This window comes from Lathyrus oleraceus, chromosome 7 (genome assembly GCF_024323335.1).
Source record: "Lathyrus oleraceus cultivar Zhongwan6 chromosome 7, CAAS_Psat_ZW6_1.0, whole genome shotgun sequence".
Lineage (NCBI taxonomy): Eukaryota > Viridiplantae > Streptophyta > Magnoliopsida > Fabales > Fabaceae > Lathyrus > Lathyrus oleraceus.
Window position 1 is genome coordinate 474,459,226 of NC_066585.1, and position 27,684 is coordinate 474,486,909.

General features: G+C 42.6%; 1 protein-coding gene across 1 annotated transcript; it reads left to right on the top strand.

The window, feature by feature from the left end:
* Nucleotides 1-967: 967 nt before the first annotated feature.
* LOC127104422 (uncharacterized) lies at nt 968-27,440 on the top strand. Its single transcript, XM_051041605.1, has 6 exons — nt 968-1,547; nt 1,809-2,005; nt 25,800-25,996; nt 26,087-26,291; nt 26,645-26,817; nt 27,386-27,440. The coding sequence occupies exons 1-6, from the start codon at nt 968-970 to the stop codon at nt 27,438-27,440; spliced, it is 1,407 nt and encodes a 468-aa protein (XP_050897562.1).
* The last annotated feature ends 244 nt before the right edge of the window (nt 27,441-27,684 follow it).

Genomic DNA, 27,684 nt, shown 5'->3' on the forward strand with positions numbered 1-27,684 from the left:
AAATGTCAAATGAGACTTGTTTGAACATGAATGAAGTATTTCTAATCACTTCCCACTTCCAAATCCACAGTTGACTTTGCAGTTGACTTTCTGGGTCTTCAGATGACCTGAAAATGTTCTGATGAAATTGGGGCCTCAACCACTTGGGGATTTGCTCCAAAATGAACCTATAGCTCACATGAGCTCCAAATAATGATCACATGATCCATATCTCAATGGAAACTTCATCTCTTGCTCAAAAGATTTATTTGAATTGCCTTAACTGTTGACTGCTTAAGCTGCAAGTAACAAAGGTTAATGACATATTTTTGTACATTTTTTATTAATGATTAAAAGAAAATCAATGATATACAAATGCAAACAATGCTTTGGTGATCAAGAAACACTCTCAAGAAAGATCCCACCCACAGGGAAGGAATCAAGGTGTCCAATGATCCTTGAGGCAATGCAATGTTATGATATGATGCCATGAGGGATCTTAGGGACAACATTGGGGTCTTACAGTATCATTGATCTCAAACTAGCAAATCAAGTTGTGAAGATGGAAGATCAAATAACAGCTGAAGTAGAGAGAAGACTCAAGAAAATGACTCTTGACACTCAAACGGTGGCACAAGTGCAACCGGTCCAACCTATTCAAGCTGTTAGTTGTGAAATATTTGGAGGACCTCACTTTGCCATGCATTGTGTGGCAACTGCACAACAGGTAGAAGAGATTAATTTTCTGAAGCAGAATAATCTTTACTCCAACACGTATAATCCTGGATGAAAAAATCATCCAAATTTTTCCTGGAAGGACCAGCAAGGAAATACTCAGAAGCAAGCTCCCACCCAATATCAAAGCCAACCACAACAACAGTATCGACCATAACAACAACAACCTTACCAGCAGCAGTTTCACCAATTCCAACAACAATTTTAACAACAGGTTCCAAGAAAAGCAGATTGGGAAATTGCCATTGAAAAAATGGCAGCTCAAAGTTCACAATTTCAAGAGGAGGCTAGAAGTAATCTGAGAAACACTGGCGCTTCAATAAAAAATCTGGAAGTGCAAATGAGTCAGATTGCTCAACAACTCGCGGGTTCGCAAACACCAGGTGCATTATCGAGTGCTACAGTTACAAATCCACGAGAGCATAATAATGTGAGTGCGGTAACCACAAGGAGTGGTAAAGCAAAAGAAGTCCCTGAAAAAGATGATGACCAAGAAGACCAATTGCTTGAAGTTGATTTGGAGATAAAAGAAAATGAGGTTGTTAGTGAAGAGGTGACGATACCTAAACTAGTGGTTAAAGAAAAAGTTAGTAAATCAAAGCTGGTTGTCAAACTCCCTTTCCCCACAAGAAATAAGAAGAAAGAGCAACACGAGAAAAACTTCGAGAAATTCTTGGAGATGTTCAAAAAGCTTGAGACTAACATTCCGTTCTTGGAGGCACTTGAGCAAATGCCCTCTTATGCTAAATTCATGAAGGATATTATTTCAAAAAGGAGGAGCACTGAAACTGACTCTATTGTACTAACCGAAACTTGTAGTGCTGTTTTGCAAGGTATGAAGATTCCAGTAAAGAAAAAAGATCGAGGCTCAGTAACTATCCCTTGCACTATCGGGGATAGATCTTTCAAAAAGGCCCTTATAGACTCGGGGGCAAGTGTGAGTCTCATGTCGTTATCCATTTACAAGAGGTTGGGGATTGGAAAAGTGCAAGATACCAGAATGACACTTCAATTTGCTGACCACTCTGTGAAGAGACCTTATGGAGTGGTGGAAGATGTTCTTGTGAAGATTGATAAGTTTGTATTTTTGGTAGACTTTGTGATCTTAGAAATGCCAGAAGATGAAGAGATACCGCTCATTCTTGGTAGACCCTTTTTAGAGACCGGGAGATGTTTGATAGATATAGAAGAGGGCACCATGACTCTAAAAGTTTATGACGAAGAGTTAAAAATTGATGTGCGTAACACCATGAAATACAAAGATGATATGGCCACCAGTCAACACATAGAGGTGATTGATCAAATGGTTCTGAAAGAAAATCCTCTAAGTGAACAAAAATTGCCCTTGGAGAGAGTTCTAAGTCTATCAATTGTAGCACCTCAAATTTGCACCTATCATTGTACATACATTCTCATATTAGGTCATAACATAATATGGTCCATTGCATAGCATTGCATTGTCCCTTTGCCCCAAGTGCAAGTCATCAGAAGAATTAGGTCAAACTGGTCAGGAGATCAGTCAGTCAAGCAAGCAAATGTGTTTTCCAAGGAGACAAGGCCTTAAGGTTGGTCCAACATGTTCACATGACTTGGGGATCCATTTGAAGTGTTTAGGTCAAGGATTGGATGTTCAGAAGTCATCAGTCAATGCACAATCAGTCAGAAACCCTAAAAAGTCAAACTTGGTCAACTGTGTTTGATTTTATGGTTTTGATGGATGGATTTGGTTTGAGAGAGCTTATTCATGTCCAAATAGGCCTCATGTATCATGTCAAACAACATCATTGAAGAATTTGAAGCCAGATCAGAAATTTCCAAAAAGGGAAACTTGACCTGTAACTGAAATTTACCAAAAATGGAAAGTCTTGATCCTCAAACTTACATCATGATACAAGCTTCAAATGAATTTTTGACCAACATGAAAGTTGAAGATCTTGTTCTCCCATTTCCAAAAAGTCCAAGAACACTCAATTCCCATGTATGGTTGGCAAGTTATGATCAATTCATTTTCAAAAATTCTTGAACTTCAAAAGGCCATATCTCTCAAACCATTTGGCCAAATTTGGTGAGGTTTTTTCCAACAAGTCACATTTAACCTCCTCTTTCCAAAAATGTAATTTTCATGTACCAAAACTTTATGGATCAAAATGGCATTTTTGGACTTGCATGAATTAATTTCAAGTGTGGTACAAAAGTGAATTTGTGAGATAATCATTTCTAACCAATTCTACCAATCAAACATGTTCTGAAAATGCATTTGTGACATGAACCAAGCCCATTTTCGTGCAGTACATATAGCCATTCCTAACTTGCTTAAAAATTGGCCAAAAGTACACTTTTCACCAACTCCATCCCACCTTTTCATGAACTTTGATTTGTACCCTTAAACAGCAGATATATTCATCATTTTCTGTCACTTGGAAACCCTAGCAGCCACTTGGTCTAAACAGAAAAAACTCATATTCTCTAAAATCCATTTTTTTGCATTTTGGCATTTTTCTTGAGAAAACCTCAAAGAGCTCGAGCCACACTTGCTTGTGCCATCATTCACAATCATGTTGGAAGCCATTGCAAGCATGGAGGCGCAACTGTAACAACCATTTCACTACTGTTTTCTCCAAGCACTCATCCATGGCAGTCCTTGATTTAAGCCATCTCGAACATCCTTGAGCCAAGCTTCTTTCACTATTCAACTTTAGGAAGCTGATAGAGCATCTGTTTCACTTCAAAACGACCAAACAACCATTGCATCACAACTGTTCTTCAACCTTGGTAAACTTTCGAATCTCTCATTTTCCAAAACCATGCCATGCTTATTATAGATCCTTGTATGCTGATTCTGTTGATCTTTGAATCGTGTGAAATGGCCTTGTATTGAGTGAGAAATTTGATTCTTAAGTTTCATGTTCAAATATGTTCTTGGTCATTTCTTGTTGGTTAGCTCGATTCAATAGAAATTAGGGTTGGTTTTGGTTTGTGTGTAGTTAAACGAATCGATTGCCATGCTCACTTCCCAATTCTGGGAAAATTGTTCTTCAATGGATGAATGCATCACTGTAGCATGAATGAACCCTAGCTTTGCCCAGAATTTTCGCGTTTGGCTGTTGCTGTTTTGTTTCTGTGCATGATGTTACTGTACCATCGCCCCATGACCAATGAGAACATTTCCCTGGCCGTGAGCAAAACGCTGCGTTTTGCTAAATGAAGTCCATAATTACAGCTTTGCCATCCGGTCCATTTAAAATCAATTTAATCCATTTATTTTTCTTATTTTTATTTCATTTGATCATCAAACTTGCAAAATTCATAACATCATCATTTTAAATCCAAATTTCATGGGAATTTTTGCATTGTGTTCATCTGAATCTCTACTTTTTTATCATGATTTTTGTTGATTTTTTTGGATGATCGAATTTTAAATGATGCTAGGGTTTATGACATGTATGCATATTTTGTACACTTTGCCAAAACATTTGTGAAATGGTCATGACTTATCCAATGGACTTGAATATTTTTGAGCATAAACTAGACTCACTCATGTTTACTTTGATATAAAGATCATGAATTTATCTTATGTGGTTTGAGAGTTGTGAATTTTTGAAGTAGGGTGTGACAACTTGTGTCACACCATGGATGTGCAAATTGCTGATTTTTGATACCATGCCTATTGACCTCCAAATGGATTGATTTTTTGCATGAACCTACTCTTGTATGTCTAGTTTGCACATGATTTTTCTTGGAATTATTTGTGCCATTTTCCATTTGTTTGAGATTTTCTCCCCTGTTTGACCAAAATGTTGACCTTATGTGATGCATGTTGCCATTTCATTTGTGAAATCCTCATACTTTATTAGATGGACATGAAATTTTACATGAGATAACTAGACATCCTAAGCTTTGCCATGGTTTTAGTCCCATTCATTTATCATACACCATCTCTGATTTATGAATTTTGCAAGTTGATGCATGTTTGGTTGACTTCTTTGAGCATGTCCAAAATTGCTTTGACTTTCTGATTTTCATTGATTGCCTTCCACTTGTCCAAATGAGATGAAATTTGACATGCTTACCATGATATGTGTCAGGATTGATCATGATTTATTTGGTGATTTTTGGAAGTGTTTGAGTTGACTTTTGATGCAAGTCTTTCTGTTGACTTCTATGAGCTCTCATTTGCCATGCTTTGACTTCTTTTGTTCATGAAATGATGATGATGATTGATATGAATGTGAAACCAATTGGGTTTGTTTCTTGATTGTTTGAACATGATTTTGGACACTTGTCATTTGCTGTTTTGACTTTCTCATTCTCTTTTGACCCTAGGCTTGTCCTAGTGGTCCTGTTACTCACCTTTGAGCTCATGTTTTCAGGTTGACCAACAAATGACCAATGAGACCAATTCTTTTTGATTGAGCTTGCTTGAATATCATTGTTTAACTTGTTTGTTTTGTAGGTGGCTTGGCTCACATGCCCTAAGCCTTGTGCCTTGCACATCCATTTGCCTCTAATTAACTGTTGATGTCTGTTTCTTTTTTTGCTTTGTTTGAAGTTGTATACTAATGTCTGCTTGACTATTCCAGGTGCTTTTAGTTGCTCAGTTCCTTGTGAACTTTTGCTTTGCTTTGCTTATATAAGCAATTTGCATTGAGGTATATTTCTAATCTTCATGTAGTCTGGAAGACCTGGCCTGTTACTTGGCCAGGCAACTGTCTGAAGTCCTCCTTAAGAGGCAATGTTTGTGTATGTTTAAATCTTGTCCCTGTACATATCCAAAGTCCTCCTAAGTGAAGAGGCAATTGGCAGAACCCAAGGGATAAGCAACCTATCCCCTGCTATTCTGTGTGTCATCTGCTTTGCTCACACCACTGTGTTGATGCATTGCATATACAAACCCAAGATCTTGTACAATTGTACAGTTGAGTCAGTATCAAATGTGTAGAAGGGTTCCCACTTTCTGAACCCACACATTCTTGTCTTAAGCTCTCCCAGGCCAGGGATAAGAGCTGTGAAGTCTTATCTTCACTCACCTATCATCTGCTTCACCTTAGCCCCTCAATGGCAAGGTTAAGAGCTAACACTACCCAGTTCCAGAGGTTTGTTTGTTGAGTTTGATATGACCCCTCGACTAAAACCTAACCCTTGTTTGAGCCCCTTGCTTGTGTATAGTGTGTGCTACTTGTGCTTGTATGTTTGTTTGACTTGCTTCCTGTGCAAGTTAGGGATAGTTTAGACTTGCTTCCTGTGCAAGATAGGTTGTGCTTGACTTGCTTCCTGTGCAAGTTAAGTGTGTGTGTGGCTTGCTTCCTGTGCAAGTCATGATTAGGATAGGCTTGCTTCCTGTGCAAGTTAGCTAGAAACCTTAACTTAGGGATGATTTGCATGATAACATCTAGGCTCGAGTCGTAGTCTCCCTAGTGTTGTGTCTCCCTCTGTTATCTGGTTAGGCTAGTCCTTTTTCCCTCTGTAGGGGAACTACGTCGCCCTGATCCTCATACCAGATGAGGTACGTAGGCAGGAGATGAGCTGATCTCTCCGGGCGCCTGTGTCTTTGTTTTGTCTTGTTGTGTGCTTGGAAGCTGATGTAAGTCCATCGAGTGGCATTTGGGTTCCAGTGTGGTTTTGTTTGGTTCAGATGCTGATGTAAGTCCAGTGATTGGCGTTCAGGCTCCACGTTTGCCTCTTTGTGTGTGTTTGGTTCGGATGCTGATGTAAGTCCAGTGATTGGCATTCAGGCTCCACGTTTGCCTTTGTGTGTTTGTTTGTGTGCGTGTCAGCCGAGCTACGAATGCTCTGATTCTTCTTCGTCCAAGAAGATACGTATGCATAGGATGCAATATCCTAGCGAGCATGTGTCGTTTCCCCAGTCCGAACTACTTCGACTCTGATGTCTATGCCTGATAGACTAAGTAGGCCCAGGAGGCGGTATCCTGCCGAGTCAGTTTTAGTCTTGTCTGTTTTCTTGTGTCTCTTTCAGCCTGTATAGATGTTTGTGAGCAGTGTTTTAGCAACCATTTTCCTTCCTTTTGTGCGTGGATCCCGTCGAGTACGACGGATGCGTAGGGGTGCTAATACCTTCCCTTCGCATAACCGACTCCCGATCCCATTCTCTTTGGTCACGAGACCACGTCTTTTCCAGGTTTACTCTGAGCGTTTCCTTTCCCTCTTTTGGGATAAATAACGCACGGTGGCGGCTCTGTTGTTTCTTCTTTTCCCGCCGGTTTTTCGCGTGACGCGACAGCTGGCGACTCTGCTGGGGATAATAGAGAAGTTGACCTGTGCTGGTCCATCTTCCCTAAGCAAGTCTCTCCTAGCGCTCTCTAGGATAGGGTTTGGTTGCTTTTGCTGTTATTTATTGCATTCATTTGTATATATGTGCATTTATCGTTTGCATTTATTGTTTGCATTAATGTTTGCATTTATTCATCTGTTCACCTGGCTGGTTGTCTGTTTCTCTCTGTTGGGATGGGAGTTACATGAGGTAAAAGGCCCAATACCCAGGCTATGAGTGAAATCTAGGATACTTAGGAATAGAGTGATTCATGGGAAGCGGGTGGTATTGCGCCACTTAGCGGAACATTGATATCACGAGCAGTTCAGACCCTGGTGGGACATTATCGTTACATACTTCGGGTGTGTATATGATGATGTTCTGCGAAAGGTTATTTATGCTGCGTTTCTCTCGACCTTACCCTGGCCTAGACGACACCCGTGAGTGGGGAGGGAATGATCATTATTACAGGTACAGTTGGTGACTTGTTGGTGACTTGTTGGTGACTTGTGATCCTGTTGGTGACTATTGGTTCAGAATTTTGGGGTCTCAGATGACTTTGGGTTTCAGATGAATTTGTGGTTCCGAGTTCAAGCCGAAGCTTTGATCCTGTGTTCCGAGAGACACAGCCAACCAGTCCAGTCTGCATCATTTGCATCATAGCATATTTATTTTTCAAAAGAAACGCAATAAAAAAGGATACAAAAAAAAAAGAAAAGAAAAGAAAAAAAAAACAAAAAAAAACTAATCCCTGCATGCATATCATTTCTCAGGTACATTCCAGAGCTTGTTCACTGATAGAGATGGCAACAGTCCCAGAGTTGAAGCGGAAGACTTGTTCCTACAGCTTTCACCGTGAACCTTTGACGTCTCTGATTGAGTTGAGCAACCTTATGACCAGTGGTAACCAGAAGGGGTTTGTTGACCAGTATGGAGATATTCTGACACTGTTGAAGATGGTAGTCGATCCGGTGCCGTTGCAGACTCTTCTACAGTTCTACGACCCAGAGCTTCATTGTTTCACCTTTCAAGATTATCAGTTGGCACCTACTCTTGAGGAGTACTCCATTCTGCTGAGTGTCCCGGTCCGGTATCAGGTTCCTTTCTTGGATGTGCCCAAGGAGGTTGATTTCAGAGTTGTTGCCAGAGCTCTCCATTTGGGTATCAAGGAAGTCAGTGATAGTTGGAAGTCCAGTGGGGATGTTGTAGGTTTGCCTTTGAAGTTTCTGTTGAGGGTAGCTAGAGAAGAAGCAGAGAAGGGAAGTTGGGAAGCCTTTCATGCTCAGTTGGTCGTCATGATCTATGGGATCGTCTTGTTTCCGAGTATGCCCAATTTTGTTGACTATGCTGCAGTCAGTATTTTCATTGGAGGAAATCCAGTTCCTACTCTGTTGGCTGACACTTACTATGCTATTCACAGTAGGCATGGTAAGGGTGGGGCTATCAGGTGTTGTCTCCCGCTTTTGCTCAGATGGTTCTTGTCTCTCCTGCCAGTCAGTGGACCTTTTGTGGATGCTCAGAGCACGCATAAATGGACTCAGAGGGTTATGTCTCTTACTTCCTATGATATCAGATGGCAATCTTACCAGATGGATGTGCGTAACGTCATTATGAGTTGTGGAGGATTCCGTAATGTGCCACTCATAGGGACTAGGGGTTGCATCAATTACAACCCGGTTCTTTCTCTTCGCCAGTTGGGGTTTGTGATGAAGGGAAGACCACTTGAGGCTGAGGTAGCAGAAAGTGTGTATTTTGAGAAGCAGAATGACCCGGCCAGATTGGAGCAGATAGGAAGAGCTTGGAAGTCTATTGGCATGAAGGATGGGTCTGTCTTAGGGAAGAAGTTTGCCGTTGCTATGCCTGATTACACTGATTGGGTCAAGAAGAGAGTAGAAACTTTGTTGTTACCCTACGATAGGATGGAGCCGTTGCAGGAGCAACCACCTTTGATCCTTGCTGAGAGTGTGCCTGCGGAGCACTACAAGCAAGCCCTGATGGAGAATCGCCGTTTGAGAGAGAAGGAGCAAGATACCCAGATGGAGCTGTACAAGGCCAAAGCTGATAGGTTGAATTTGGCTCATCAACTCAGAGGAGTGCGAGAAGAAGATGCTAGCAGACTGAGAAGCAAGAAGAGATCCTACGAGGAGGTGGAGAGCATGTTAGATGCAGAACACCGGGAGTGCTTGAGGTTGCAGAGGGTTGAGGCCAGCTATCAGAAGAAGATCAGAGACTTGGAGAAGCAACTCAGAGATAAAGACATCCAGTTGAAGAAGGAAGTAGACTTGAGACAGGCATCAGAGAACCACCTTGGAGGAGAAGTGGTAGAGCTTAGACGACAACTGAAGGAGAAGATCACTCTTTTGCCAGAATGTTCAGAATGTGACCTGTTGATAGACCAGTGTCAGTACTTGAAGACTCTCATTCCGGGAGGCCGTTTGTCTTAGCTTGTATCTTTGATATGTATGTTGAGAATCACCTCCAGGCTTGTTGGATGGGATTCATTGTTGTACTCCGATTGTTTGGATTTTCTTTGTCGACTTTGTTGTATGATCCTGTTACTCATATAGATGAGGTTGTTGGTTTCACCTTGTACTCATCACTCTTGTGTATGTTGTTTCTGTGCTTCTATGTTGTTCTTGCTGCAGGTTGCCATCTTTTGAGGATGACTCAGGCTCTTTGAATGCCTGAGGAATGAACATATCATGTGCATCATACGCATCATTAGCACCATACTCATATCATTTTGCATAACAGGTGTTCTTGGTCGTGACTTCTCACTCTTGGTTCCTGTTCAGGCAGGATAGCTGATCAACGTCCGCACCGCTACTCAACAAGACTGAATCAACAGAGAGGTATGGATCAAGTTCAAGCTGAGTTGGCTGAGATGAAGGCTAACATGGCCCAGTTTATGAATATGATGCAAGGGGTTGCACAAGGTCAAGAAGAACTTCGAGCCATGGTTCAGAGACAAGAGGCTGCAATTCCACCGGTCAACCATGCTCCGCCAGAGGGAGGCCCGGTCAATGATAACAATGTTGCTGCTGCTGTACCCATCAACAACTATGCTGTAGGTGATGAGTTGGGGGGTATTCGAATCAACGGTCAACCTATTGCTCCAGATGCCGCTAATGCCAGAGCAGTCCGTGCCCCGGCCCGTAATCCTGTTCCGATTGTTGACAGACAAGAGGATATGTTCACTCTGCTCAGTGAAGACGAAGACGTTCTGGGAAGGGTTGATGAGAGGGATCGTAAAGTTGATGCCCTTGCTGAGAAAATTAGAGCTATGGAATGTCAGAATTCTCTCGGTTTTGATGTTACCAATATGGGGTTGGTGGAAGGTTTGAGAATCCCTTACAAGTTCAAAGCACCGTCCTTCGATAAATACAACGGTACTTCTTGCCCTCGCACCCATGTGCAGGCTTATTATCGAAAAATCTCTGCGTATACCGATGATGAAAAGATGTGGATGTATTTTTTCCAAGATAGTCTATCTGGGGCTTCTTTGGACTGGTACATGGAATTAAAGAGAGATTCGATCCGATGCTGGAGGGATCTGGGTGAGGCCTTCTTGAGGCAATATAAACATAACATGGACATGGCGCCTAGCCGGACTCAGCTGCAGAGTCTATGTCAGAAATCCGGAGAGAGCTTCAAGGAGTACGCCCAGAGGTGGCGTGAACTGGCTGCTAGAGTTCAACCCCCTATGCTGGAGAGGGAGTTGACAGATATGTTTATCGGCACTCTTCAGGGTGTGTTTATGGACCGGATGGGGAGCTGCCCATTCGGTAGTTTTTCTGATGTTGTCATTTGTGGAGAGAGGACTGAGAGCTTGATTAAAACTGGGAAGATCCAAGATGCTGGTTCCTCTTCTTCTAAGAAGCCGTTTGCTGGGGCACCTCGTCGAAGAGAGGGTGAAACTAATGCTGTTCAATACCGCAGAGATCAGAACAGAAGTCAACGCTGTCAGGTTGCTGCAGTGACCATTCCGGCACCTCAACCTCGTCAACAACAACAACAAAGAGTTCAACAACCGCAACAACAACAACAACAACGTCCGTATCAGCCCAGACAAAGGATGCCTGATCGACGTTTTGATTCGCTACCCATGTCGTACGCCGAACTGCTGCCCGAACTACTCAGGTTGGGGATGGTTGAGTTGCGTACAATGGCTCCGCCTACAGTATTGCCTCCTGGGTACGACGCCAACGTCCGTTGTGACTTTCACTCTGGGGCACCAGGGCATCATACTGAGAAGTGTCGGGCTCTCCAGCACAAGGTCCAAGATTTGATCGATGCCAAGGCGATCAACTTCGCTCCAGTGCCTAACGTCGTAAACAACCCTATGCCTCAGCATGGTGGGCATAGAGTGAACAATATTGAGGGGAAAGAAGCTGAAGATCTGGTTGTTAATGTTGATGATGTTCAGACTTCTCTGCTAGTTGTGAAGGGCCGTCTGCTGAATGGGGGTGTCTACTCGGGCTGTGATGAGGATTGTTTGGGCTGTGCAGAATCTGAGAATGGTTGCGACCAGTTAAGGGCCGGTATCCAGGGTATGATGGATGAGGGTTGTTTGCAATTCAGTAGGGCTGTAAAAGATCGTGGAACAGTGTCAACTATCACCATTTACTTTAAACCGTCTGAAGGACGTGGACAAAGGGTCGTTAGTGCACCTGCAACAAATGGTACCCCAGTTACCATTTCCGTGCCTGTAACCATCAGTGCTCCAACTACTATCGCCGCGTCTGGAAGAAGGGCTGTTGAGAATAGTAGAGCCGTGCCGTGGAAGTATGATAATGCTCACCGCAGTAACAGAAGGGCTGAAAGTCAGACGAGACCAGTGAATCAAACTCCAGTGACAATTGGTTTACCGAATAGAGTTCCTGCAACTGTTGGTCCGGCTGTGGATAATGTAGGGGGTCCAGGAGGTTTTACCAGAAGCGGTCGTCTGTTCGCACCGCAGCCTTTGAGGGACAATAATGCTGAGGCTCTCGCCAAAGCAAAGGGTAAGCAAGCTGTGGTTGAGGAAGAACCTGTCCAGAAGGAAGCGCCCGAGGGGACATTTGAGAAGGACGTGGAGGAGTTTATGAAGATAATCAAGAAGAGTGACTACAAGATTGTAGATCAGTTGAATCAAACTCCGTCCAAGATTTCTATACTTTCACTGTTGTTGTGCTCTGAGGCACACCGTAATGCCTTGCTGAAGATGTTGAATCTGGCTTACGTGCCTCAGGAGATTTCTGTCAATCAACTGGAGGGCGTGATGGCCAATGTGAGCACCAGGCATGGTGTAGGATTCACCAACCTGGACTTACCGCCTGAAGGGCGAAACCATAACAAAGCCTTGCACATCACCATGGAGTGCAAGGGGGCAGTGTTGTCTCACGTATTGGTAGACACCGGGTCGTCGCTGAATGTGCTGCCTAAGCAGATTCTGAAGAAGATTGATGTGGAAGGGTTTGTGCTTACTCCCAGTGACCTGATCGTTCGTGCTTTCGACGGATCCAAACGTTCTGTGTGTGGGGAAGTTACCTTGCCTGTGAAGATAGGTCCTGAGGTATTCGATATCATCTTCTATGTTATGGACATCCAGCCCGCCTATAGTTGTTTATTGGGGCGTCCATGGATTCATGCAGCAGGGGCAGTCTCGTCGACTCTCCATCAAAAACTCAAGTATGTCTGGAACGGTCAGATTGTGACTGTGTGCGGTGAAGAAGAGATTCTGGTGAGTCATCTATCCTCGTTCAAATATGTTGAGGTGGATGGCGAGATCCACGAAACCTTATGCCAGGCGTTTGAGACTGTGGCTCTTGAGAAAGTGGCGTACGCTGAGCAGAGGAAGCCAGGTGCTTCAATTACTTCTTACAAGCAGGCTAAGGAGGTTGTTGATTCTGGCAAAGCTGAAGGCTGGGGCAAGATGGTGGATTTGCCTGTCAAAGAAGACAAATTTGGCGTTGGTTATGAGCCTCTCCAAGCAGAGCAGAATGGTCAAGCGGGTCCGAGTACCTTTACCAGCGCTGGGCTGATGAATCATGGCGACGTCTCTGCAACCGGTAGTGAAGACTGTGACAGTGATTGTGATTTGGACAACTGGGTTCGCCCGTGTGCACCAGGGGGGTCTATCAACAACTGGACGGCTGAAGAAGTGGTTCAAGTTACTCTTCTGACAGAGTAATTTTCTGTTGTTTTTTCATTTTGCATGAAAATCCTACGATCTGCCCAAGGCGTAGTGATTCATTGTAGGGCCTCATCATGTTTTAATGATTATCATTAATGAAGGACATTTTTTGCAATCAAACTTTGTGATCCCTGTCTTTCTATTTTTTGTTTTCATCTTTTTTCAAAAACAATAAAAATGGCAATGTTTTTGTTTTTTGTGACTTTATTGAACTCTTTTTCTAAAACAAAGCATTAAACATGCAGAAGCGATCTTATGGCATTCACTATGAACAGTTCTGTTATGGCTCAGTATGATTTCGACAATCCCATCTACCAAGCTGAAGAGGAGAGTGAGGAAGACTGTGAACTTCCTGCAGAATTGGTCAGATTGCTGAAGCAGGAGGAAAGGGTCATCCAACCTCATCAGGAGGAGTTGGAGGTTGTTAATTTGGGTACTGAGGACGCCAAAAGAGAAATCAAGATTGGGGCTGCTTTAGAGGACTCTGTCAAGAGGAGGCTGATTGAGATGCTGAGAGAATATGTGGAGATATTCGCCTGGTCATATCAAGATATGCCTGGTTTGGATACAGACATTGTGGTGCATCGATTACCTCTTAGAGAAGGATGTCCTTCGGTCAAGCAGAAGCTTCGTAGAACGAGTCCTGACATGGAAACTAAGATCAAGGAAGAGGTTCAGAAGCAGTGGGATGCGGGTTTTTTGGCTGTTACGAGTTATCCCCCATGGGTGGCCAACATCGTTCCTGTGCCGAAGAAGGATGGTAAAGTCAGAATGTGTGTCGATTACCGGGATTTGAATAGAGCGAGTCCGAAAGATGATTTCCCATTACCTCACATTGATGTATTGGTTGATAATACGGCTCAATCCTCGGTATTCTCTTTCATGGATGGTTTCTCTGGATATAATCAGATCAAGATGGCGCCAGAGGACATGGAAAAGACGACATTCATTACACCTTGGGGCACGTTCTGCTATAAGGTGATGCCATTTGGGCTAAAGAATGCTGGTGCTACCTATCAGAGGGCAATGACGACTCTTTTTCATGACATGATGCACAAAGAAATTGAAGTGTACGTAGATGATATGATCGCGAAGTCGCAGACAGAAGAGGAGCACTTGGTTAATTTGCAGAAGCTGTTTGATCGGTTGAGAAAGTTCAAGCTGAGGTTGAATCCGAACAAGTGTACGTTTGGGGTGAGATCAGGGAAGCTTTTAGGCTTCATTGTCAGTGAGAAAGGGATTGAGGTTGATCCAGCGAAAGTCAAAGCTATTCAAGAGATGCCTGAACCGAAAACGGAGAAGCAAGTCCGTGGGTTTTTAGGGAGGTTGAACTACATTGCAAGGTTCATATCTCACCTAACTGCCACATGTGAACCAATTTTCAAACTGCTCAGAAAGAATCAGGCGATCAAGTGGAATGATGATTGTCAGAAGGCTTTTGACAAGATTAAGGAGTATTTACAGAAACCTCCAATCCTTATACCTCCAGTTCCAGGGAGACCTCTGATAATGTACCTGTCAGTGACTGAGAACTCGATGGGGTGTGTATTGGGACAGCATGACGAGTCTGGTCGAAAAGAGCATGCCATATACTACCTTAGCAAAAAGTTTACCGACTGTGAAACAAGATATTCACTGCTCGAGAAAACTTGTTGTGCTTTGGCCTGGGCTGCTCGCCGACTGAGGCAGTATATGTTGAACCATACTACCTTATTGATTTCTAAGATGGATCCAGTGAAGTACATCTTTGAGAAACCGGCTCTCACCGGACGCGTTGCTCGTTGGCAGATGATTCTAACAGAATATGATATTCAGTACACGTCACAAAAGGCCATCAAAGGTAGTATTCTGTCAGACTACCTCGCCGAGCAACCGATTGAAGATTATCAGCCTATGATGTTTGAATTCCCTGATGAAGACATCATGTATCTTAAGATGAAAGATTGCGAAGAGCCTCTTGTCGAGGAAGGACCGGATCCGGATGACAAATGGACACTGATGTTTGATGGGGCTGTGAATATGAATGGTAACGGTGTGGGTGCAGTATTGATCAATCCTAAAGGTGCTCATATACCTTTTTCTGCCAGATTGACGTTTGACGTCACCAACAACGAAGCTGAGTATGAGGCTTGTATCATGGGGATAGAAGAAGCCATTGATCTGAGGATCAAAACTCTTGACATTTATGGAGATTCCGCTCTAGTGGTCAATCAAGTCAATGGAGATTGGAATACGAATCAGCCGCATTTGATTCCGTATAGAGATTACACCAGAAGAATACTGACGTTCTTCAAGAAGGTGAAGTTGTATCATGTCCCCCGGGATGAGAATCAAATGGCTGATGCCTTGGCTACTTTGTCGTCAATGATCAAAGTTCATTGGTGGAATCATGTGCCACATGTTGCGGTGAATCGACTTGAGAGGCCTGCGTATGTGTTTGCAGCCGAGTCTGTTGTGATTGATGAGAAGCCGTGGTATTATGACATCAAGAACTTCCTCAAGACTCAGGAGTATCCTGAAGGTGCGTCGAAGAATGACAAGAAAACCCTGAGAAGGCTAGCTGGAAGCTTCTATTTGAATCAGGATGATATGTTGTATAAGAGAAACTTTGACATGGTCTTGCTCAGATGCGTGGACAGACCCGAGGCAGACATGTTAATGCAAGAAGTTCATGAAGGTTCCTTCGGTACTCATGCCGGCGGACATGCAATGGCTAAGAAATTGTTGAGAGCGGGTTATTACTGGATGACTATGGAATCCGATTGTTTCAAGTATGCTCGGAAGTGCCATAAGTGTCAAATTTATGCTGATAAGGTGCATGTACCACCAAGCCCTCTGAATGTCATGAATTCGCCTTGGCCGTTTGCCATGTGGGGCATTGATATGATTGGGAAGATTGAGCCTACTGCTTCGAATGGACATCGCTTCATTTTAGTAGCGATTGACTATTTCACCAAGTGGGTGGAAGCAGCTTCCTATGCTAACGTTACCAAACAAGTGGTTACCCGATTCATCAAGAAGGAAATCATCTGTCGTTATGGAGTTCCGGAGAGAATCATCACTGACAATGGTTCGAATCTCAATAACAAGATGATGAAAGAGCTTTGTAAAGATTTCAAGATTGAACATCACAATTCTTCTCCTTACAGACCGAAGATGAATGGTGCTGTAGAAGCGGCGAACAAGAATATCAAGAAGATTGTGCAGAAGATGGTCGTTACGTACAAGGATTGGCATGAGATGCTGCCTTTCGCTTTGCATGGGTACCGTACCTCAGTACGTACGTCGACCGGGGCAACCCCTTACTCCCTTGTGTATGGTATGGAAGCTGTCCTACCTGTTGAAGTGGAGATTCCTTCTCTGAGAGTTTTATTGGATGTCAAGCTGGACGAAGCCGAGTGGATTCGAACGAGGTTTAACGAGTTGAGCCTTATCGAGGAGAGACGGCTAGCAGCTGTATGCCATGGACAGTTGTATCAGCGAAGGATGAAGCGAGCCTTTGATCAGAAAGTGCGTCCTCGAAGCTATCAGATCGGTGATCTAGTTTTGAAGAGGATCCTCCCTCCCGGTACAGATAACAGGGGCAAGTGGACTCCTAATTATGAAGGTCCGTATGTTGTGAAAAAGGTATTCTCCGGTGGAGCCTTGATGCTTACAACTATGGATGGTGAAGACTTTCCGTCTCCTGTTAACTCAGATGTAGTCAAAAAATACTTCGCGTAAATTGACCCGCTGGACAAAAAGAAAAAGAGTCCAGGCAAAAAAAGGGCATTCCGGCGAACCAAAAAACAGAAAGAAAAGGTTCGGGCAAAAATTAGGGATAAAATGAAAAGAATTTGTACACCCGGTAAGTCGAAAACCCGCAAGGGCGACTTAGGCAAAAATGGGTATCCCGGTGGATTGAAAACCCGAAAGGGCGATCCAGCCAAAAGAGGGATTAAAGCGAAGATTACAGTCTGAGTTGTCTGTACTTCATCAAGCTTTGTCGTCTGCCATCTCGAAAGATGTGATCCGTCCAGTCATTCTTCTCAGAAAGCAAGGAGTTGGGAGGAAAACTGATGATCTGTGAGTTATAACAGAATTGGGAAATAGTGGATGTCGTGTTCACGTTGCCATTAGGATAGATTTTTCCTTTTGTGCGCAATTACCTCTTTCTAGGAATTGCTCCCCAATGTATTTGCCTCTTCAGGCACATTTTCAATCAATAAAAGTCGTTATTCAGATAAATAGCTCTTTGGTTTTTATTTTTACTGTTTTGTTTGCAAAAATGTCCGAATTTTTGATAAGCATTGCATATAAGAACATGAAGGCTAAACAATAGTTTGCAGGATGATGAAACATTTGAAAATCATTTTGAATGTTGAGGACACTTGAGCGTATCTTGTCCATGTATCCCCTGGGGGCATTTTGTTGTGCTGTTTTTCAGGTTGGCATCTGTGAGGACGTTTCCTCAACAGATATTTTCCCCAAGCAAGTATGGAAGCTATCAGAGCTATGTTCCCCTGCGGAGACGTCTGTGGATAGTGCCTTCTATTCCCCAACAGATCCAAGGATTGCCTATCCCCAGCAGGCCTGTATTTGCCGATTTCCTCCCGAGTGAGGCAGATTCATTGAAATTTATCTCCAGCATTTATCCTATCTGTGGACTGAAGGATATCCCCAGCGGAGTTTACCTTCCCCCAGCAGCAGTGCTATTCTCCAACATGAGTGAGAAGTCGTTGCTCTCCCTGCAGAGTCTCCCCGCGGAGTTGGAGTACCCAATCAGTTTTGGCTCCCCAGCCGGAGTTTTTCATCATTTTTGCATTTTTTGCATTTTTAGTGATCATTGCATCCTCAAACTGCGTAGCATTCCCATTCAATATGGAGCATTACGCCATAGAAAAATTCAAACATATGCATTCATGTGTTAACCTCACCAGACCGTATCCCCGGCAGAGGCGGATCATTTCATTCAACATCAGCACAGCAAGTCTGCTACAGTTGCTCTTGACAGCATTCAGGATTGATATCCCCACAGAAGTTTATTACCTCACCCGTTGGTGACAGAAAGTTTGTTTCTCCCCAATGAGACCCCCCAGCAAGTGGTCAACCTTGCCTTGACATATCTAAGATGACGTTCTTGTGATACCGGTAAGTGTCATGCCAGCACCCACGTGTGTTTCTTTGTTTGGTGTCGGTAAACACCATTGTTTCGGTGTCTGTAAACATCGGGTATTCTCCCCAGTCATCGGTAAATGTCTGGTCATTATTTTTGGTGTCGGTAAACACCATTGTTTCGGTGTCTGTAAACATCGGGTTTTCTCCCCAGTCATCAGTAAATGTCTGGTCATTTTTTGATGTCGGTAAACATCATCTTTCGATGTCGGTAAACATCGAGTCTTTTCTGCAGACATCGATAAGATGTCTGATAATTCCCCAGCTAGATCCCTAGTAGAGTCATCGGTAAATGTCCTGTCTGGTTTCCGGCTGCGAATATTTGTTTTTCTCTTCCCAATAAATTTCTCATCCCCAGTCATCGGTAAATGCCTGGTCGTTTCTGGATGTCGGTAAACATCATCTTTCGATGTCGGTAAACGTCGAGTCTCATCCCAGTCATCGGTAAATGTCTGGTCATGCTTTGTTTCCTTGTTGATAAAATCAAGATCCCAGAAGTCGTCAGTAAATGTTTTGTCTGATTACACCACAAAGATTTTGTTCTTCCCCAAGTGGAGACGCCATCGGTAAATGGCCCCGTATGCTTCGATATCGGTAAATATTGAATGCCCAGTTTTATCCGCCATCGGTAAATGGCCCCGCTTTCTTCGATATCGGTAAATATCGGATCTCCAGTTGCAGTAGCCATCGGTAAATGGTCGAGTTGAAGTTGATATCGGTAAATGTCAAGTTTCTTTGAAGCCACCATTGGTAAATGGTTTTGCTTCCTTTTACATCAGAAGTTGTTTCCCAGCAGCCATCGGTAAATGGTCTTGCCGAAGTTGATATCGGTAAATATCAAGTTACCAGTTTCTAACCATCGGTAAACGGTTTCGCCTTTCTGAAGTTGTCAATTGCAGGCGTCATCAGTAAATGACGTGGTTCTTCTTGTATCATATCCGGCAGAGTGCAAATTTCTACGGTTCTTGGTATTCAATCCCTGTTTACCCTGAAAGTCTGACAGCCGTTGCTCTCATCCATTCGGGTTCCCAGCTGATTGAATAGGGGCAGCTGTAGCACCTCAAATTTGCACCTATCATTGTACATACATTCTCATATTAGGTCATAACATAATATGGTCCATTGCATAGCATTGCATTGTCCCTTTGCCCCAAGTGCAAGTCATCAGAAGAATTAGGTCAAACTGGTCAGGAGATCAGTCAGTCAAGCAAGCAAATGTGTTTTCCAAGGAGACAAGGCCTTAAGGTTGGTCCAACATGTTCACATGACTTGGGGATCCATTTGAAGTGTTTAGGTCAAGGATTGGATGTTCAGAAGTCATCAGTCAATGCACAATCAGTCAGAAACCCTAAAAAGTCAAACTTGGTCAACTGTGTTTGATTTTATGGTTTTGATGGATGGATTTGGTTTGAGAGAGCTTATTCATGTCCAAATAGGCCTCATGTATCATGTCAAACAACATCATTGAAGAATTTGAAGCCAGATCAGAAATTTCCAAAAAGGGAAACTTGACCTGTAACTGAAATTTACCAAAAATGGAAAGTCTTGATCCTCAAACTTACATCATGATACAAGCTTCAAATGAATTTTTGCCCAACATGAAAGTTGAAGATCTTGTTCTCCCATTTCCAAAAAGTCCAAGAACACTCAATTCCCATGTATGGTTGGCAAGTTATGATCAATTCATTTTCAAAAATTCTTGAACTTCAAAAGGCCATATCTCTCAAACCATTTGGCCAAATTTGGTGAGGTTTTTTCCAACAAGTCACATTTAACCTCCTCTTTCCAAAAATGTAATTTTCATGTACCAAAACTTTATGGATCAAAATGGCATTTTTGGACTTGCATGAATTAATTTCAAGTGTGGTACAAAAGTGAATTTGTGAGATAATCATTTCTAACCAATTCTACCAATCAAACATGTTCTGAAAATGCATTTGTGACATGAACCAAGCCCATTTTCGTGCAGTACATATAGCCATTCCTAACTTGCTTAAAAATTGGCCAAAAGTACACTTTTCACCAACTCCATCCCACCTTTTCATGAACTTTGATTTGTACCCTTAAACAGCAGATATATTCATCATTTTCTGTCACTTGGAAACCCTAGCAGCCACTTGGTCTAAACAGAAAAAACTCATATTCTCTAAAATCCATTTTTTTGCATTTTGGCATTTTTCTTGAGAAAACCTCAAAGAGCTCGAGCCACACTTGCTTGTGCCATCATTCACAATCATGTTGGAAGCCATTGCAAGCATGGAGGCGCAGCTGTAACAACCATTTCACTACTGTTTTCTCCAAGCACTCATCCATGGCAGTCCTTGATTTAAGCCATCTCGAACATCCTTGAGCCAAGCTTCTTTCACTATTCAACTTTAGGAAGCTGATAGAGCATCTGTTTCACTTCAAAACGACCAAACAACCATTGCATCACAACTGTTCTTCAACCTTGGTAAACTTTCGAATCTCTCATTTTCCAAAACCATGCCATGCTTATTATAGATCCTTGTATGCTGATTCTGTTGATCTTTGAATCGTGTGAAATGGCCTTGTATTGAGTGAGAAATTTGATTCTTAAGTTTCATGTTCAAATATGTTCTTGGTCATTTCTTGTTGGTTAGCTCGATTCAATAGAAATTAGGGTTGGTTTTGGTTTGTGTGTAGTTAAACGAATCGATTGCCATGCTCACTTCCCAATTCTGGGAAAATTGTTCTTCAATGGATGAATGCATCACTGTAGCATGAACGAACCCTAGCTTTGCCCAGAATTTTCGCGTTTGGCTGTTGCTGTTTTGTTTCTGTGCATGATGTTACTGTATCATCGCCCCATGACCAATGAGAACATTTCCCTGGCCGTGAGCAAAACGCTGCGTTTTGCTAAATGAAGTCCATAATTATAGCTTTGCCATCCGGTCCATTTAAAATCAATTTAATCCATTTATTTTTCTTATTTTTATTTCATTTGATCATCAAACTTGCAAAATTCATAACATCATCATTTTAAATCCAAATTTCATGGGAATTTTTGCATTGTGTTCATCTGAATCTCTACTTTTTTATCATGATTTTTGTTGATTTTTTTGGATGATCGAATTTTAAATGATGCTAGGGTTTATGACATGTATGCATATTTTGTACACTTTGCCAAAACATTTGTGAAATGGTCATGACTTATCCAATGGACTTGAATTTCTTTGAGCATAAACTAGACTCACTCATGTTTACTTTGATGTAAAGATCATGAATTTATCTTATGTGGTTTGAGAGTTGTGAATTTTTGAAGTAGGGTGTGACAACTTGTGTCACACCATGGATGTGCAAATTGCTGATTTTTGATACCATGCCTATTGACCTCCAAATGGATTGATTTTTTGCATGAACCTACTCTTGTATGTCTAGTTTGCACATGATTTTTCTTGGAATTATTTGTGCCATTTTCCATTTGTTTGAGATTTTCTCCCCTGTTTGACCAAAATGTTGACCTTATGTGATGCATGTTGCCATTTCATTTGTGAAATCCTCATACTTTATTAGATGGACATGAAATTTTACATGAGATAACTAGACATCCTAAGCTTTGCCATGGTTTTAGTCCCATTCATTTATCATACACCATCTCTGATTTATGAATTTTTCAAGTTGATGCATGTTTGGTTGACTTCTTTGAGCATGTCCAAAATTGCTTTGACTTTCTGATTTTCATTGATTGCCTTCCACTTGTCCAAATGAGATGAAATTTGACATGCTTACCATGCTATGTGTCAGGATTGATCATGATTTATTTGGTGATTTTTGGAAGTGTTTGAGTTGACTTTTGATGCAAGTCTTTCTGTTGACTTCTATGAGCTCTCATTTGCCATGCTTTGACTTCTTTTGTTCATGAAATGATGATGATGATTGATATGAATGTGAAACCAATTGGGTTTGTTTCTTGATTGTTTGAACATAATTTTGGACACTTGTCATTTGCTGTTTTGACTTTCTCATTCTCTTTTGACCCTAGGCTTGTCCTAGTGGTCCTGTTACTCACCTTTGAGCTCATGTTTTCAGGTTGACCAACAAATGACCAATGAGACCAATTCTTTTTGATTGAGCTTGCTTGAATATCATTGTTTAACTTGTTTGTTTTGTAGGTGGCTTGGCTCACATGCCCTAAGCCTTGTGCCTTGCACATCCATTTGCCTCTAATTAACTTTTGATGTCTGTTTCTTTTTTTGCTTTGTTTGAAGTTGTATACTAATGTCTGCTTGACTATTCCAGGTGCTTTTAGTTGCTCAGTTCCTTGTGACTTTTGCTTTGCTTTGCTTATATAAGCAATTTGCATTGAGGTATATTTCTAATCTTCATGTAGTCTGGAAGACCTGGCCTGTTACTTGGCCAGGCAACTGTCTGAAGTCCTCCTTAAGAGGCAATGTTTGTGTATGTTTAAATCTTGTCCCTGTACATATCCAAAGTCCTCCTAAGTGAAGAGGCAATTGGCAGAACCCAAGGGATAAGCAACCTATCCCCTGCTATTCTGTGTGTCATCTGCTTTGCTCACACCACTGTGTTGATGCATTGCATATACAAACCCAAGATCTTGTACAATTGTACAGTTGAGTCAGTATCAAATGTGTAGAAGGGTTCCCACTTTCTGAACCCACACATTCTTGTCTTAAGCTCTCCCAGGCCAGGGATAAGAGCTGTGAAGTCTTATCTTCACTCACCTATCATCTGCTTCACCTTAGCCCCTCAATGGCAAGGTTAAGAGCTAACACTACCCAGTTCCAGAGGTTTGTTTGTTGAGGTTGATATGACCCCTCGACTAAAACCTAACCCTTGTTTGAGCCCCTTGCTTGTGTATAGTGTGTGCTACCTGTGCTTGTATGTTTGTTTGACTTGCTTCCTGTGCAAGTTAGGGATAGTTTAGACTTGCTTCCTATGCAAGATAGGTTGTGCTTGACTTGCTTCCTGTGCAAGTTAAGTGTGTGTGTGGCTTGCTTCCTGTGCAAGTCATGATTAGGATAGGCTTGCTTCCTGTGCAAGTTAGCTAGAAACCTTAACTTAGGGATGATTTGCATGATAACATCTAGGCTCGAGTCGTAGTCTCCCTAGTGTTGTGTCTCCCTCTGTTATCTGGTTAGGCTAGTCCTTTTTCCCTCTGTAGGGGAACTACGTCGCCCTGATCCTCATACCAGATGAGGTACGTAGGCAGGAGATGAGCTGATCTCTCCGGGCGCCTGTGTCTTTGTTTTGTCTTGTTGTGTGCTTGGAAGCTGATGTAAGTCCATCGAGTGGCATTTGGGTTCCAGTGTGGTTTTGTTTGGTTCGGATGCTGATGTAAGTCCAGTGATTGGCGTTCAGGCTCCACGTTTGCCTCTTTGTGTGTGTTTGGTTCGGATGCTGATGTAAGTCCAGTGATTGGCATTCAGGCTCCACGTTTGCCTTTGTGTGTTTGTTTGTGTGCGTGTCAGCCGAGCTACGAATGCTCTGATTCTTCTTCGTCCAAGAAGATACGTATGCATAGGATGCAATATCCTAGCGAGCATGTGTCGTTTCCCCAGTCCGAACTACTTCGACTCTGATGTCTATGCCTGATAGACTAAGTAGGCCCAGGAGGCGGTATCCTGCCGAGTCAGTTTTAGTCTTGTCTGTTTTCTTGTGTCTCTTTCAGCCTGTATAGATGTTTGTGAGCAGTGTTTTAGCAACCATTTTCCTTCCTTTTGTGCGTGGATCCCGTCGAGTACGACGGATGCGTAGGGGTGCTAATACCTTCCCTTCGCATAACCGACTCCCGATCCCATTCTCTTTGGTCGCGAGACCACGTCTTTTCCAGGTTTACTCTGAGCGTTTCCTTTCCCTCTTTTGGGATAAATAACGCACGGTGGCGGCTCTGTTGTTTCTTCTTTTCCCGCCGGTTTTTCGCGTGACGCGACATCAATCTCTGAAGACACCTAAGAAGTTGATGAAAAGGAGATGGAAGTGTTAACTATGATGACAACACAACCGCCCTTTAAGGGATCCCGATCACTCCGATGGGAAAACTTAAGGGAACCCCAAGTTGAGGAAAAGAAAGATGAGACCAAGAAAGTGGCTGAGCTGAAACAATTGCCTGAAAATCTCAAGTATGTTTTTCTAGATCCCAAAAAGAAATTCCCGACTATTATAAGCTCTAATCTAGAGGTTTCTCAAAAAGACAAGCTTGTCAAGGTTTTGAAGAAGCACAAAAGTGCAATGGGATGGGCGATAGATGACTTGAAGGGAGTTAGCCCTACGGTGTGTATGCATAAAATTCTCATGGAGGATGGTCACAAACCAGTGGTGCAACCACAAAGAAGACTAAATCCCGTAATGAAGGAAGTGGTTAGGAAAGAGGTTGTTAAACTATTAGATGCCAGGTTAATTTATCCCATATCCGATAGCTCTTGGGTGAGTCCTGTTCATGTGGTCCCGAAGAAAGGAGGGACTACAATTATAAGGAATGAGAAAAATGAGTTACTCCCTACAAGGACGGTCACGGGGTGGCATGTGTGCATCGACTACAGGAGGTTGAATTTGGCGACCAGGAAGGATCATTTTCCGTTACCATTCATTGATCAGATGTTGGAAAGGTTGGAAGGTCATGAGTACTATTGTTTCCTTGATGGATACTATGGATACAATCAGATAGCGGTTGCACCGAAAGATCAAGAGAGGACATCTTTTACGTGCCCTTATGGTATTTTTGCCTACAGAAGAATGCCATTCGGGTTATGTAATGCACTGACCACATTTCAAAGATGCATGACCTCCATTCTTATGGACATGCTCGAAAAGCATATGAAGGTCTTCATGGATGACTTCTCGGTATTTGGTTTTTCTTTTGATAATTGTTTAACTAACCTTTCCCTTGTGTTAGAAAGATGCTAATAGACCAATCTGATTCTCAACTGGGAGAAGTGTCACTTCATGGTGCGAGAAGGAATAGTCTTGGGTCACAAAATCTCTCACAAAGGGGTAGAAGTGGACCAAGCCAAGATTGAGGTAATAGATAAGCTACCCCCTCCTATGAACGAAAAAGGTATAAGAAGTTTCTTAGGACATGCGGGTTTCTACCGCAGGTTCATAAGAGATTTTTCCAAAATAGCTAAACCCTTAACTACCCTGTTGGTTAAAGACAAGGCTTTCATTTTTGATAAAGAGTGTGCCGTTGCTTTTGAAACTATAAAAAGTAAATTGGTGACGACACCTATTGTCATTGCCCCAGATTGGTCTCTACCTTTTGAGATCATGTGTGATACGAGTGACATTGCAGTATGAGCAGTTCTTAGGCAACATAGAGATAAACTGTTGCATGTTATATATCATGCTAGTCATGTTTTGAACCCTGCACAGATGAACTACGCGACTACCGAAAAGGAGTTGCTAGTTGTGGTCTATGCCTTTGATAAATTCAGGCAATATCTGTTGGGTTCGAGAGTCATTGTTTATACTGACCATGCTGCTTTGAAATATTTGTTTGCTAAGCAGGACTCTAAGCCAAGACTGTTGCGATGGATCCTACTCCTCAAAGAGTTTGATTTGGAAATTCGTGACAAAAGAGGATGCGAAAATACTGTGGCAGATCACCTCTCCCGGATGTCCCCCATAGAGGAGAATGAGGAAAAGCGTCCAATAAAGGATGAGTTTGCTGACGAACACATCCTTGTTGTTATTGGAATGCCTTGGTTCGCAGACTACGCAAACTATCTAGTAGGCGGGGTGATCCCTAGCGAATTTGACTCTAACCGTAATAAAAAGTTTGTGCATGATTGCAGGTTTTACTTATGGGATGACCCATTCTTGTACAAGAAAGGAGTAGACGGGTTGGTCAGAAGATGTGTTCCCGAAGAAGAACAGAGGGATGTTCTGAAAGCTTGTCATGATTCTGACTATGGTGGACACTTTAGTGGTGATAGAACCGCTGCCAAAGTCCTCCAGTCAGGCTTATACTGGCCGACACTTTTCAAAGATGCTCAACAAGTAATCAAAGAGTGCGATAAGTGCCAAAGGATGGGAAACATCTCGAAAAGAAATCAGATGCCGCAAAACCCATGCTGGAAGTTGAACTCTTTGATGTTTGGGGTATTAACTTTATGGGACCGTTTCCACCTTCATTTGGAAAGAATTATATTCTGGTAGCCGTGGATTATGTATCCAAGTGGGTAGAAGCAGTTTCTCTACCAACAAATGATGCAAAAGTGGTGGTCAAGTTTCAGAAAGAAAACATATTTTTCAGGTTCGGAGTGCCAAGAGCTCTAATAAGTGATGAAGGAACTCATTTCTTAAATCACCTAATGGAGAAGCTACTCTTGAAGTATAATGTAAAACATCAGATAGCCACTCAGTACCACCCGCAAACAAGTGATCAAGTTGAAGTGTCAAATAGGCAGCCGAAACAAATCCTAGAGAAGACGGTTAATGCTTCTCGCAAGGATTGGGCGAGTAAGCTTGATGATGCGCTTTGGGCATATCGAACGGATTTCAAAACACTGATTGGTATGTCCCCGTATCAATTGGTATATGGTAAGGCATGTCACCTACCCTTGGAACTTGAACACAAAGCTTTGTGGGATTCAAAATTCCTTAACTTGGATCTTGTGAAAGCGGGAGAATCCCGAATCCTTCAACTCCATGAGTTAGAAGAATTTAGGAACCAAGCATATGAAAATGCAAAAATCTAAAAAGATCAAACTAAGAAATGGCATGATAGAAGAATCCAAAGGAAGGAATTCTGGGAAGGACAAATGGTACTATTGTTTAATTCAAGGATGAAGTTGTTCTCTGGAAAACTGAGATCGAAATGGTCGGGTCCGTTTATGGTACACAAGGTATATCCCCATGGAGCATTCGAAATAAAAAATCCATCCAATGGGGACATTTTTAAAGTGAATGGCCAAAGATTGAAGCCTTACAATGTGGAGCAAGAAGTGGGCCAAATTGGTGTTGTTTATCTTGTCTGATAAGATGCGCAATCGTCGAGCCAAGCAACGTTAAACGAAGCGCTACGTGGGAGGCAACCCACGCTTTTGTATCTAATTATTCTCTTTGTTTGGTTGTGTGTTATTTACTTGCAGGTGTGAACAGTGTTTGCTAGAGGAGTTAAAGATAGCGGTTGCAAAAAGTCTCTGAAAAATTCGGAAGCAGAAGCCAGACACAACTCAAGAAAGGAAAAGAAGGAAAATGAAAAATCAGGGGCCTGACACGGGCGCCCGTGTCAGCTGACACGGCCCGTGCCAGGATGTGCCAAGGAGGAGTCACAGAATTGGGTTGCCAGGGGCCTGACACGGGTGCCCGTGTCAGGTGACACGGCCCGTGTCAGCCCCTGGGTGGAATAAGTTGAAAAAAGCGCTTATTGAACGGACACAACCCATGT